Source organism: Carcharhinus amblyrhynchos, unplaced genomic scaffold (assembly GCF_965287045.1).
Source record: "Carcharhinus amblyrhynchos unplaced genomic scaffold, sCarAmb.v2.hapA chromosome_202, whole genome shotgun sequence".
NCBI lineage: Eukaryota > Metazoa > Chordata > Chondrichthyes > Carcharhiniformes > Carcharhinidae > Carcharhinus > Carcharhinus amblyrhynchos.
The window spans coordinates 7,501-22,513 of record NW_027649942.1 but is presented as its reverse complement, the minus strand read 5'-3'; the positions used below and the strand labels follow the sequence as shown (position 1 = coordinate 22,513).

At 43.3% G+C, this 15,013-nt stretch overlaps 1 protein-coding gene across 3 annotated transcripts in view; it reads right to left on the bottom strand.

The window, feature by feature from the left end:
• Positions 1-15,013, bottom strand: part of LOC145338866 (electroneutral sodium bicarbonate exchanger 1-like) — an 86,684-nt gene that overhangs the window by 71,460 nt on the left and 211 nt on the right. For all 3 annotated transcript variants that reach the window (XM_080183250.1, XM_080183252.1, XM_080183251.1), the window contains exons 2-4: positions 12,434-12,522; positions 6,277-6,434; positions 493-580 (exon numbers count right to left, since the gene is read on the bottom strand). In XM_080183250.1, coding sequence (XP_080039376.1) covers positions 493-580; positions 6,277-6,434; positions 12,434-12,522 — 335 coding nt within the window. The remainder of the gene's footprint in view (positions 1-492; positions 581-6,276; positions 6,435-12,433; positions 12,523-15,013) is intronic.

Below are 15,013 nucleotides of genomic sequence, written 5' to 3'. Positions count from 1 at the left end.
AGAGCCAGGATAGAGATAAGTGTGAGGCTCTCACAGTGGGTACAGAATGTTTGGGAAGGGAGGCATGGGAGCACTAATGGCAAGGCCAGGAAGAGAGGGAGCACCCTGGTAGGGGAAGACCTTGGGCAAGGGGTGCCCAATTTACAAAGGGGGCCCAGAGAAGAACATCCAAACATCTCCTGCAGGACCTGCCCTATCCCTGACTTCCTCTTACCAGCCTCAAAATTGAGGGCAGGTGGAAAGCGGCCTTCACCCACCCCTATACAATTGAGGGTGGGTCAGAGACAGGCAGGAAAACTAACCAGGGAATTTTAAACAGTCTCCCCTCCCCTCACTGGAAAATTCTCTTGAACCTTTCAACCTTGAAAGGAGGAGATTGAGGAGGCAAGAGCAATATGCAAGATATGTTACAAATCTTATTGGTTATTAGGCTTAAAAAACCAAACCCAAAATCAATTGATATAAACACCATCACCCTGAGTACAAACTTACTTCATCAGTCATTATAGTGGCCATGGACCTGCCAATCTCATGGTATTGCTGTGCTTTTCCAACTGGTCCCAACAAAATGAAAAGGAATCTACAAAAGAGAGATTTCAGTATTACTAGTCTTATTTCACATTTTCCGGTAACCTGCTGTCCACGAAAAATAAACAATTATTACACAGGGTTAGGATTTATGTCACGTATATCATGTTTTTGGCCTCAGAGCAGGTGAGAATGTGGAGTTGAGACAGAGGAGAATGGCGGCGCAGACTCAATGGGCCATGTGGTCTACTCCTGCTCTTATTTCTTATGTCCTTGTGAAATCTCTATTGTGCTTACTATGTGACAGCAAGAGAACTTAAAGACAGAACACAATTTTAAAATAAATGACAGCATAGATATTTTAGACTGCACGACAGCATGGTAAACAGTATTTCTAATGCAGTTAATGATTCCAGAGAATTTTTTATACTCAAACTGTTTGACTGAATTATTATCCATCATCACTTGGCATTACTTCAGTTGAATATTGTTGAAAGTAGTGTAGCATAAGAAAGCCACCATAGTCCCAGAAGACTAGAAGCTGTTCTCCCATTTGAGGAGGAGAGCTGATTAGTGGAAATTTAACCTGAGGATCATAACACCTCAGGTGAAGGATAAGGTTGAGAAGGTGGGGTATTCATGGATAACCTCAACCGGTATGGAAATTGAACCTGCCCTGATTGGTGTCATTCTGCATCACTAATAAGATGTCAACTAAGCATAGAGTGCACTAATAGCTATACTAATGACCAATTTAAGGTCATCAGTCAAGCTCGTAAGATGGCTCATTTAGGGGTGACATACATTTATACACAGGCACCCATTCTTCGCAAACGAAGGAATATGTTAAAGCCTTGATTCTGTTTTGAATTATCAGGGACCACAAAGAGCTTATAGTTTCCCATTTGTTTTCTCCATGGCAAAGCCTTGGTCAATCAGTACTTGTACCCTTCTTACCACTAGTGCAAATTTACCAAAATTCGCTGGACTCTGGGGTGGTTCCTGCAGATTGGAAAACAGCAAATGTGATGCCACTGTTTAAAAAAAGGAGTAGACAAAAGGCAGATAACTATAGGTCAGTTAGCTTAACTTCTGTAGTACGGAACATGCTTGATTCTATCAAGGAAGAAATAGCGAGACATCTGGATATAAATGTCCCATTGATAAGACGCAGCATGGGTTCATGAAGGGCAGGTCATGTTTGATTAATTTGGTGGAATTCTTTGAGAACATTACATGTGCAGTGGACAATGGGGAACCTGTAGATGTGGTGTATTTGGATTTCTAGAAGGCATTTGACAAGGTGCCACACCAAAGACTGCTACATAAGATAAAAGGTGCACAGTGTTACAGGTAATGTATTAGCATGGATAGAGGATTGGTTAACTAACAGAAAGCTAAGAGCGGGAGTAAATGGGTATTTTTCTGGTTGGCGATCAGTGACTAGTGGTGTGCCTCAGGGATCAGTGTTGGGACCGCAATTGTTTACGATTTACATAGATGATTTGGAGTTGGGGACCAAATGTAGTGTGGCAAAATTCATAGATGACACTAAGATGGGTGGAAGAGCAAAGTGTGCAGAGGATGCTGAAAGTCTGCAAAGGGATATAGATAATCTAAGTAAGTGGGCTAGGGTCTGGCAGATGGAGAACAATGTTGGTAAATGTGAAGTCATCCATTTTGGTAGGAACAGCAACAAAATGGACTATTATTTTAATGGTAAAAAATTGCAGCATTCTGCTGTGCAGAGAGACCTGGGTCTCCTTGTGCAGGAATCTCAAGGAGTTGGTTTGCAGGTGGAACAGGTAATTAAGAAGGCAAATGGAATTTTGTCCTTCATTGCTAGAGGGATGGAGTTTAAAAACAGCGAGATTATGTTGCAGCTGTATAAAGTGCTGATGAGGTCACATTTGGAGTACTGTGTACACTTTTGGTCTCCTTACTTGAGAAAGGATATGTTGGCAATGGAGAGGATGCAGAGGAGATTCACTAGATTGATTCCGGAGTTAAGAGGGTTGGCTCATGGAGGAGACACCGAGTAGATTGGGGCTATACTCATTGAAATTCAGAAGAATGAGGGGAGATCTTATAGAAACATATAAAAATTATGGAGGGAATAGATAAGATAGAAGCAGAGAAGTTGTTTCCACTAGCGGGTGAAACTAGAACTAGGGGGCATAGCCTCAAAATAAGGGAAAGCAGATTTAGGACTGAGTTGACGAGGAACTTCTTCAAATGCAGGGTTGTGAATCTGTGGAATTTCCTGTCTAGTGAAGCAGTTGAGGCTATCTCATTGAATGTTTTTAAGGCAAGGATGGATAAATTTTTGAACAGTAAAGGAATGAGTTATGGTGAGCGGGCAGATAAGTGGAGCTGAGTCCACAAAAGATCAGCCATGATCTTATTGAATGGCAGAGCAGGCTCAAGGGGCCAGATGGCCTACTCCCTGCTCCTAGTTTTTAATGTTCTTATGTACCCCTTTTCTCCTGTAGTATGACTTGTTGTGATTGTTTGAAATTTGGCATTCTTGCATTTGTCCTGATGAGTGCAAGATGAAAAACTAGCAGCATGTCTTGCTTTTCAATTATAATTTACATTATCTTCTATACCTTGGCTAATGGAAAATGGTCTTGAAATTGTTTACAGACCACACTTCTCTTTCTTTATTGGCCGCTATATACATTTTTGTTCCGATGCATGGTTTTGTGCACATAGGGTAATCCAGAAATGAAGTTGATAGTTTTTAATACGGATGACGGGGGTCTCACCTGCCAGCTGGAGAGCCAGCGAGAGCCCTGCATGCTACTTTTAGGAAGGTTGCCACATTAAGTGCCAATCAGGACACCAGGGGCAGAAATCCCACCCCAAAAGCTGCTGGCCAGAGACCAGCAGCAATGCATTATTTGGCAATGTCACCAGGAGGTGGTGGCTGCTATAAGGAACGTACCTACTCCAGGTCCAGGATCAGCAGTAGACCCAGACCATGGGTGACTGATGCTGGTAGGGGAGATGACAGTGTTGGCAGTTTATGAAGCGAGTAGCTCTCAATGGACATCCCTACTTCCCAATGCTGGGTTCCTCCATCAGGCACTGAGTGTCTTTGAACAGGGAATCTTCCTAGGAATCGCCCTATAAAGGTTTACTTTTCGGGCTCCCACCATGGCAAGACCTCCCACCTGCCACCTGCCACTGGGAGGCAGGATGAGGCCCTTAAGTGGGCATCCACTTCCCAATTAAACGTCTCAATTGGCAGCAGGATAGAAAGGTGGTCAATGAGCATTCCCATCCCGGACTTAATTGGAGCAGAAGCAGGAAGACAATAGTGTTCGCATCTGCCACTTGATGCACCCTTCCAACAAATGTGCCCCAGGGGAGGGAGAGCATTAAATTGAGCCTAGAGTCTCTTTCTCCATTCTGCAAAGAAAAGCACCCTCTGACTGTACAGGCTCTGAAGCATTATTTTGACACCACCCTACAGCTCACAAACTGTCCTCCCATCTGATTTAATCCCTTAAGCAGACAATTAAGCCCATATAGGACCTCTTCCCACCACTGCGGTTATTCAACCAGATGGTAAGGGAGCTGCCACATGGGAAGCCAAAAAACAAACCCAATAAGGTGTGGCGAAGTGGGGATGGATGGGAGGCATTGTTCCCCCATTTAAAGGCACTCAGTACCTGATCAAGGGACTTGGCACTGAGAAGGGGGGCACTAAGAGCCACACACTACTTGTCCTTTTCTCCCAGCATCCCTCCCCTCCATCCACCAGCAACTCTCAGAGACCCCCACTCACCTGTGGCCTGGGTACCTCAGTGATCCTAGGTATCTGGTGGGTGCATTAACGCCTTATGTCTGATTGGCTGGCTGTTATCAAGGTCAGGATTTCTGCTGAGGTCTGAAATCCTGGGAAAGGGCTGCCACTGACCAGTCAAATGCCTGATGGGCACTTCATTCCAACTGGCCTTCTCAAACAGAGACGAGACAGGGCTCTCATTGGTTTTCCAAACGGAGGTGGGCGATGCCCCCCCATTGGCAACATTAAATTATACCCAATCGAACTAAATATCAGACTCTGCGTATTGCAGCTGGCCAGATTCAATACCATCTGTTTAGCACCTGAAAGTCATTTCTACCCTTGCACAGATTGTGGGAAGAATGTTGGCCAGGTCATAGGGAGAATGGATCTGCTTTTTTAGAATAAGACAGTAAGAAGTCTCACAACACCAGGTTAAAGTCCAACAGGTTTATCTGGTAGCAAAAGCCACTAGCTTTGAATGCCGCTCCTTCGTCAGGTAAGTGGGAGTTTTTTTCCCTATCTGTTCCATAGGATCTTTAGCATTCACTTTAATAAGCCTATTTAAAGCCTTGTCTGAAAGACAGCATCTCCAACAATCAGAGCTCCTCAGTGCTGCAGTAAAATATCAGCATTATGTATGCAGTCGAGTCCTAGAATGGGGCTTAAAGCAGCGATAGGCAACCTAGGTTAGTGAGTAGGCCATATGAGTGGCTTTCTTTCACTTCAGTGGGCCGCAAGATTGAAATTGGGCTTGTTGACTAACCATCACCCCATGAACAAGATTGAATACATTTAATTCACACCGAATATTTCACAAGGAATTATAAAAAATGATCAATTATTTACATATTAATAGAACTGTTAATTTCAAATGGTGTATATACAAAATAACTATTTATATTTTGAAGGGACACAGATGGAATGCACGACTTTCACAGTCAACGTTGTGTACAATCAGCACGCATCTCACTTCTTTATATACACATCACTTTAATCATACATTCGAAAGAAAACTACTCGGACAGAAACCAGTGGAATCTGGCAATCCTGCATATGGACAACAGTCAATAAAGTTTCGTGGGTTGCACTCTGAACCCTGATGGGCCACGTGTGGCCCCCAGGCCATAGGTTTCCCACCACTGGGCTTAAAGACATTCAAAGATAAGCTGCGGTTCAGTTAATTGCACTTGTGTTAGTCAGAAGGTTGTGGGTTCAAACCTGATTGCACGACATGAAAACAATTTAAGTGCAGGGCCAAGACTGTGTTGCATTGCTGAAGGTAAAATCTTTCAGGTAAAACATTAAACTGGGCCCCATCTGGCTTGCCAGGTGGACGTATAGAATTTCAAATTTGGAAGTGGAGTAGAGCTCTTCTGGGGTCCTGGCCAATATTTCTCCCTCAATCAGCATCAATAGCTTGGTGCCAGTTATTTATCTCACTTGTGGGATCTAGCTGTGTGCAAACTGTTGTTTTCCTACAAAACAATAGTGAATACACTTAAACAATTGAATATAAAGAGGATCACGTCTTCCAAATCACATGCATGTATGACCCTTCCCCTTGCATGTAAATGTGCTCAGCACTCTGGAGGGAGCTGATCCATAACCCTTCTGCCCATCACATCAGTGATGACCTGTCACACAGAAGTGGGTTACCTTACAGGGGAGAAATGAGGAACTCTAATGCTCCAACTGATGTAATATGAATGGATAATGTAACAGAGGAGGGGGTATCAGGTGTAGAGGTTTGATAATTAAATTTGAATTTATCCTTATGGGGTTCCCCATTAGATTTTGTGCTCTCATTACCATTCACACCTGGTGCAAACAAGAGTACAAAATCCTGGCCTAGATTTCATGAAGTTGCTAATTATATAAATAATTGAGATGTGAAAAGGGCAATATAAAAATATATGTCATCCACGACTACATGCCATGCATTATTAACTGACCTGGTAGGAATTGGAACCTCAGTCAGTCCTGTGAGAAGAATAGCTGGAGAAAGACGCACAAATGCCACAATTGGCCTTTTCAGGAAGTCTAGCTCACCAACCAGGACATTAGAGGCTTCAGCACCAGTGGGGATCTTCTTCATGAAGTGGAGGTCAACCTGACAAAAAAAAAATGTGGTTATTGAAAAATGTTTCTCATCAGTAACTGGAAACGAAACCATCTAAATTTGAACTTGACCTCCCAAAGCAAAAGTGTAGAGTCCCAACCTGAACCAAATCTTTTTGCAGGGTTGGGGGCTCGATTTGCTCAGTCTCTAAATGCACTCATTGAGCGAGTGAGTAATGAATAGTACAGGCATGCTGCAATTGGCCTCAGTGCCCTTCAGCTTCAGAGAGAAAATAAATATGTTAAGGCCCTCTCCATTATCCAATGCCCAATGATGGAAATTGCGCATGGGTGTCAGGCTGTTCATTAAACACCTCAATCCAAGATCACACTCTGCACCAGTTTCAGATAGGCTATCTAATTTTGTCAGATATAGGTTTTAAAGTAAGCTTCAATCGTCTTACAAGTCAGGTTTATGAGAAATCTTCAATTTGTTAACATGTCATCTTGTCGATATATTTTCAAAACTCCAACATGGAAGAAAAATAAGCCAAACTGTCTCACACTGCTCATACAGCTCCAAATCACTTGGAGTTGGAGAAAGAATGATTTCTCCAGGTATAAGGTGACTAATAACACCCTGACTATTCTTTATAAATTAAAGACAAAGATGGAATTTTATTTGAAATGCCAAGATCTAAAAACATCTTCTGCAAAAAATTCATGGCATAATTTTCTGAAAATATCCCAAATATCAGCATTTTTCAGGTGAATTTTGAGATGTTTGTCACACTTCAGACTTTTCAGAAAACACCAACAAATTACAATTAAACAATATTTGAAACTTCTCACTTTGAGATAATCTGTATCCTTTCCAAAGAGAGAAGCCAAGCAAATGTCAACCTGCAGAAATGCCAAACAGCAATGGTAATTAGCCTCTAACTGATCTCAGAATGTGCCTTGTTAGATTACTTTCCCAGAGAAGCACCTGAGCAATTAAAAGGTCAGGCTAGCAGCTAAATGGGTGGAGTCAAAACTAAGAGCTCCAGAGTTAAAACTAAGGGCAGAATGCTCCCATTTTGAGACCAAGGCTGGAATTCCCCAGTCTTGCATGGCCCACTACCACTGCCAATGAGAATGGAGAATTTGGCGCTCAGCTGGGACCAGATAATCCAAGCTGGTCAGAACGGAGGCATGTCACGTCAGATTCAGCACTTGGGAGCCTCGAATTATGCACAGGCAAGTTCCCCTCCAAATCTCCTGGCGGGCCAACAGATGATTTGTCTGTTCAGCATCAGCTGGCAGGTTCAAAGGTCCTGGTGCCATATTTAGAACAAGTCCAGTGTGCTCATATCACTCTCCAGCCCACTTGTATTCACCAGTCTGTGCAGGATGTCAGCAACCATGAGAGAAAAGGTCAGCAGTCTCAAAAAAGTCTCTTCCTTGATTCAACCACACTCTCCCCGAGCCCATACCTACAAGATACCCATGACCTACTTGGACCTCAACCCCCTGCATCTGACGTCTTCGTGCATCCCCTTTCAATAAACAACGTGGTATTACTTTGACCTTCTTGTATGTGAACTTTTCACGCAGTCTTGTTGGGATCCAGCTTCTGTTCCCTCGGTCTTCCCTCTGTCTTCCACTGCCTTCTTCATCCACCTTCTTGTTCCTCTGTATGCCATCATGAGCCCTCACCCTCCCTCCCCTCCCACCTTGCACGGCCCTCATTCCACATTGCACCCTTCCTTCCCGACCTCACCTCACACTCCACCCCGATCAAACTTCCAACCTTTGTTCTGGTGGTTGCATGACTCCCACAACACAGTGCTAATGAGATAGTAACTGACGTGTGGAATCAGGAAGGAGGAGACCCTGTACTCCCCAATCCCAGACGTGGTACTGATCCGAGACAGTGACACAGGAGGGCCATGGGTCCAACAGCACAGTGCTGTCCATGACAACCAGTCCGCTATGGAGATGGAGGGCAGGAACTGGTCTGCCCTGGCAGAGTGGTGAACAGTGCGTCAGGAGCAGCACTGTGACAGAAAGGCTTTGTTGCACTCACCCTGAAGTCTCTTGCGAACTGAGGGCCACCTTGTGCACACCACTCTTTAGACCAACGTAACTTCACATTCAAATGATGCAAGGTCGGAAGCCTGATAGGACACTGGCGAGCAACTGTTTTAATGATGCAAATGACGTTCATGCCACTCGCTAGTGGAAAGATCGACCTGCCATTAACTCAGCATTGGGAGAATTAAAACATGATCTTATGCCAATGGGCTTGTGACTTTTTGGTTTTTGCTAGATTCTCCACTCCCACTCACCCACCGCAGGCAGGATAGGAGAATTTTGCCATACAAACATGCTATTACACAAGTTAATATCAGCCAGGCTTTTCCTGTCTTCAATCTTTAAAAGAGACTGGACTTCTAACCTGCTTAACAAAGAAAAAAATTATCCTTCAAATTCAATCGTAGGACGTGTGCATCACTGGCTAGGTCATCATTTGTTGCCCGTCCCCAGTTGCCCTTGAGAATGTGGTGGTAAGCCACCTTCTTGAACCACTGAAGTACATATGGTGTAGGTATATCCAGTCTGCTGTTAGGGAGAGAGTTCCAGGATTTTGACCCAGCCACAGTGAAGGAGTGGCGATATATTTCCAAGTCACGATAATGAGTGGCTTGCAATGCATCTCCCATTGCTGCCAATGTGTCTATGGTGGAGGGAATTAGTATTTGTGGATGGGGTGCCAATCAAGTGGACTGCTTTACCCTGGATAGTGTCAAGTTTCTTGAGCATTGTTGGAGATTTACTCATCCAGGCAAGTAGAGAATATTCCATCGCAGTCCTGACTCCTGCCTTGTGGATGGTGAACAACTTGGGGGGGTGGGGTTTAGGAAGTGAGTTACTCCTGCAGGATTCCAAATGTCTGGCCTACTCTTGTGGCCAAAGTAGTTATATAGGTGGTCCAGTTCAGTTTCCAGTCATTAACAACCCCAGGATGATGTTGATAGTACAATTGCTGAATCCTTGCACAGTCATTAAATGTCAAGGGGCAATGATTAGATTCTCTCATATTGGAGATCGTCCTTGCCTGGCTATTAAATGAGTTATATAGATGATATGACGTAGCTTTATAATGTTCTACTACATGCAACTGTGATCCCAGCCAAAACATGGGGAAGAGTATCAATCAGTATTCAGGTACTTCCTTCCACAATGCAAAGGAGAACTGGACAATAAAGCCTTATGAAGACAATAACACCCTTATGCATCAGTTTGCGCCTATTGTAGGGGTGCATGTTGATCTGAGAACAGTTATCCGCCCATCCTCATCATGGTCTAACACACCGAATGAAAAGGAGAAGATTTTTTGTTCAAAAAGTGGGTTATCATGAGGTAGTACACTGTCCTTTCACCAGCAAGAAAAGTCTTGTGTATTGACTTTGCAGAACTTTAATTTAATTCTTAGGGCTTGTAGATTGACAGAATGAAATGCCAAGAAATTACTAGTAATTTGTATAAAGTAGAAATGTTATTCAAAACTCTTAAGAGTACTGCTGAGGAGACATTGAAATTCCATAATGATGTTATCAGAGACATACTAGGATGCAGGGAGCTCTACTCTGTCTCAAGCTTGTATGATAACAGACTCAGAGTGTCATGTGCCATTTTCTGAGGACAGCCAGATTTCCAAAATTACAGAACTTCAATGCAAGTATTTCACAACTAAGTTACTGTGAGGGAATCTATACTTTTAAGTTTAATTTGTTTGTCTTTGAGACAGATGTTACCTCAAAACAAAAACTGAAATGAAAATTAAACTAAAAGGGAAACAAAAATAAACCATTTCTGATGAAACCAAAGACAAATTGAGGTTGGGGGGAAGGGGCAATCAGTCAAAGCAGCGATCAGGTTGGGGGGGGGCAATAAACAAAGGCGGCAGTTGGGGGAGGAGGGGGTGATGCCTGTGGGGTGACTGATTTCCCAGTATACTGCGTACAGTATGCAATATACTGGAAGATCGGGGCTCCTGCGCTTATGGTGCCCCTAGAGGTCAGCAGCCAGCTTCTCAGGCAAGCTGAGGCTCCACTCTACCCCCTACTGGTGAGATTCGCATTATGACTTCTGGAATGCACAAAGTGCCATAAATTCCCATTACTTACCTCGTTGAAAAAAAGGCGAGAAAACTGACCCTTTTCTCGCCCATTCAACCCTTAGAATTTTTGTGAGAAAATTTCACCACACAACTTCACATTTCTCCATACTATATTCCATCTGCTATGCTCTTGACCATTTACTTAATCTTTCTATACTCTTCTGCAACTTTGTTGCCTCCTCCTGACAGCTTACTTTCCTATTTAACTTGGTATTATATTCAGACTAAATTACTGATTTGGTTGTAAATAGCTTAAGCCTCAGCATTGATCCTTAAACCCCACAAGTTAAAGCCTGTCAAACCAAAAATGACGCATCTGTTTGCTAATCAATCCTTGCTAATATATCATCTCCAATCCCATCAGTCCTAATTTTGTGCAATAACCTCTTGTGTGGCACCTTAGTGAATGCTTTTTGAAAATTTAAATACACTACATTCACTGGGGCCCCCTCATCTACCCTACCTTCACAATTCATAACTCAATAAACTCGTAACAGATTTGTCAACAGGATTTCCTTTCATAGATCATAATATGATTGGGCAGAGTCAACACTCATTTTAGGTGTCCTGATACCATGGGTGGAATTTTATGAGAATGATTCCAAGTGTCCAGCTAGCGTAAAAATGGGAGAGTTACAGATCCACTTTTTGGGTGAGTTTTCACACCCAATTTTGTGCACATTACTTAAAAAATGGTCCAGACCATTTCAAGCTGCTACAGGCAGTGGCCGGGGCTTAGTTTACCTGCAGCCTGCAGAGAGATGGCTGTCAGGCCTCTGTTGCTGCAGGCAGCCGCAAACCAATTCCCCCCCATGATCGCAGGGGCCTGCAGCCGATCACGAGACCCACACCCTCCGGCAAACGGAATCCCCACCCCCTCACCCCAATGCAGAGGGGCACCGGGTCCCCCTCCCTCTCTCTACCGACTGCCTGCAAAGAGACAGCGGGACCTCCTCCTTCTCCTTTCCACTCCCCCTCCTCCTTTTCTCCACAACCCCCCCACCCGTTCCCTCCCTGCCCAGGCCGACCTCATAAGCCCCTCCCCACAAGCTCTGCCCCAAAGGCCCCACCCACTGGGCAGTGCCAAGGTGCCCAAATTGCATTACCAAAGTGCCAGGCTGACAGTGCCAAAGTGCCACTGCCTAAGGGCACCACTCCTTGCCTTTGGCCACCCCAGGGGGCCTCAATGGCCTTTGGTTCTTCTGGCAAGGCCAACACGGCTGTTCCCCGTTCATGGGGAGGTGTTTTCCTCACCAGACAGAACCTCTCCCAGCAAGGCCATAAAGGCAAGCAAGCCCAGATGACTGAGTGGCCGGCTCGCTAATTACATGGTAAACACAATTTCAATAAATTTAAATAATTTCTTCAACCTCTTGCCCATTTCCAATGAGAGGCTGACCTCACTGGAAATCCAGCTCTCGTAAGAGCGCGAGATCCAAGAAATTGGGCATGATCCTGATTTCTCAGCTCTCGTGATTTTACCAGCTTGCTCTGCCCATTGATGGACGGAGTGAGCTGCCAAATCCCAGCCAATCTCCCCAATACTATATTCTGTAATTGTCCCTACTTCTGACTTCAGTCTAACTGACGTGAAGTTTCAAATTCTTACTCTCCGCCTTTCTCGAACAGTTATGTTTGCCAATCTGCAAGGACTATTCTAAATTCTAGAGAATTCAATGTTCTCCCCAACAGTCCAGCCAATATCAAAGTTGCTGTATGGACTGCATATTTAACCACGCTGGGCATCACACATTTGTACAGCACTGGACTACCTTAAGAAAATATCACAGCTTTACAGTTAGAACTTTGTGCAACTTGAATATTATGCTTAAAAAAAATCCTAACTACAGGCAACACAACCTGATAAAGCAAAGCAACAACCTTACCTTGCCTGCCTCAACATTTATATTGTCTTGGTTGACTCCATTTTTAGCTTCAAGATGAGTTGGAAGAGACTGTGGGGACAACATCTGACCTGAAGAAGAAAAGCAAACATAAGCAACTTGAAGTGAAAATAATATTTGGAGACATGGAATTGGAAAAGATTTTTATTTTTCAAAAACCCCAAATTAAACCTATTGTCTTTCTTAAAAGTTAGTTCATTATGTGTACCAGGCCTACGGGATCCTTGGCTCTCAGGTTCTGCCAGAATTTCTCCATCACTTCCCCAGGCAGGTTGCCAAACCAGGACACAGTTACTTGTCATCACAAATAGTGTTTTTGGCCCATTTGTCAATTCTTCATGAAGCATGTTGGGAATGCAAGTCTCTACCTTGGGAATCATGAGAACAAGTTTACATACTAGTATTCCTCTGGCATGCTGCATTATATTAATGTGCTGTGCCAATGACCTGCCATCAGTACCTCCTGTAACATTTCTTCTACATTCCCGGTACTAGGCACTGTAGTTTCAGTAGGGGAGGCAGTATCAGTACTAGAATCTGCTAATTAAGCAATGCGATCTAAGATTAGAGCAGCACTGATCAAAATCGATCTTTAAACACTTTAACTCCACAACAAAATACAGCTATTATTTTTAAATCTGACACTTCACTTGATCCAGAGGAATTTGGAATGAAGCTAATATACTCAGATTTCAAATTTCCAACAGATATCAGAACACGAGTACCTGCTCTCAGTATTTAGTATTTTGAACGAGCACTAACAGAAATACTTACATCAAGTTACTCAGCTCATCTTGATGACACAATTTCATTTGCTTGCATTTTGACTGACATTAGCTAATATTTGGAATTCAATGAGTGCAGTAAGCAAGCCTGGATGATGTGGTCAGTGGAAAATGGAGGTGTACATTGCTAAAAAGAAAGACTACAGTCCTAGCTTGGCTACAGTCTGCAATGGGAACTTGTTCTTCTGACTGCAACAAGGATTCATTAGTGAAGAGGCTGGGAAGGCCAAGTGGCATGACATATTTCCAACAAAGCTGCACCGCCCCGACATCATGAGCTGAAGCCCTAGCTCAATAACAATCTTTGAATTAACAGTCCATCTGCAGACCTTTGCTGAGGGGTTTTTAAACCTTTTCTATCTTTGATATGGAGCTTCCCCCTCAATCCCACCAGCTCTTCTCAACAGTGGCAGGACTGAGGAGCTGGGGTGGAGAGCAGCCAAGGGTGCAGGAGTACTTCCACACTCCTGTTGATTTAACGGTCTGTGCTCCTGAGCAGACTCTAAGCCTGCAAAGAGCAGCCCTAAATAAAATCAACATAATTTTTGGGGTAAATACAGGGTAATCAGTCTAAGGCTTGAATCTGACAGCTCCCAGTGTCAGCTCCCCAGAGTTCATTCAGGCACACAGCAACTTTTGGATCCATATGTTGTGGTACTGTTGCAGTGCTCAATAGCGGGAAGCTCTTAGCATTCACTGCTATTGGAACCGCAGGATCCAGGCCCTTATTTTGTTGTCTGGGACTGAGACACAACCCCTCACTACAGTAAAATATAAAAAAGACAAAAATAGTGACACTGCCCCAGATTAAAAGTAGAAGCATGATTTGCACTCATCACCCATATATTTGTGCTTCTTGTCCACTCGCAAGAGTTTCAACTTTGAAAAATATTCCTCTCCAGTATGGGTGACCTGGTCTTAAGTTACCCTGCTATCAACTAGTCCCCAGGAAAGGATAACTAGCATACATGCATAAAGTTATTCTCAACAAGCAAGATACTTTTCTTCAATCACCCACCTTACCTTATACAAACCTAATTATCAGTAGAAATTAACTCACCACAGACATATTTCAGAGTCCCAGGCAAGCTAACTGTTTGCTTTACTGAGCCAATTAAATATTTTCCAGCATCCCTTGCAATCTCTGCAAATACATTCAAAAATGTTGGCTCGCAAAAAAACAGGCAGACAGGGGGTCGAAAGCAATGCTGCACTTGCAACTGAACTGAGGCACTTTCATTGTTGCCAAGAAGTTTAGGTACCTGTGAGGTTAATCATATCAACTAATTTTATACCAGAACAGACAGAACTCTATTGAAGGAATTTCTTGTAATGGCAATAGAAATAGATTTTAGTACTTAGAATTATTCTTGTTTAGCCAGTATTGTACATTTGACAAATATGGAAAAACTGTCAAAGAAACAGTGACAAAACAATGGCTTGTATCAAAGGAAGTGATAGGATGGGTTTGTTAATGGATATATCATGTTGGACAAAGAAAAGCAGAGAAGATGCACATCTGGATGTATTAATTAGGACATTAGTCAAAGAGGATAAGATGATTAAATCATGCACCAGGCTATAAACTATCAAACAGGTTGCCAGATTGGAAAATATAGCCTACCTTAACGATGAGGTCCAAAATGATAAATCAGTCACATTTTGCTACTCCTTGTCCCATTTTCTTGCTCTTTGCACACAGCTATACCCTTCACGTATAACCATCCAATTGTTTCCAAACAAAACAATTCCAAGCTCAAAAACGTGTTTTTTATTT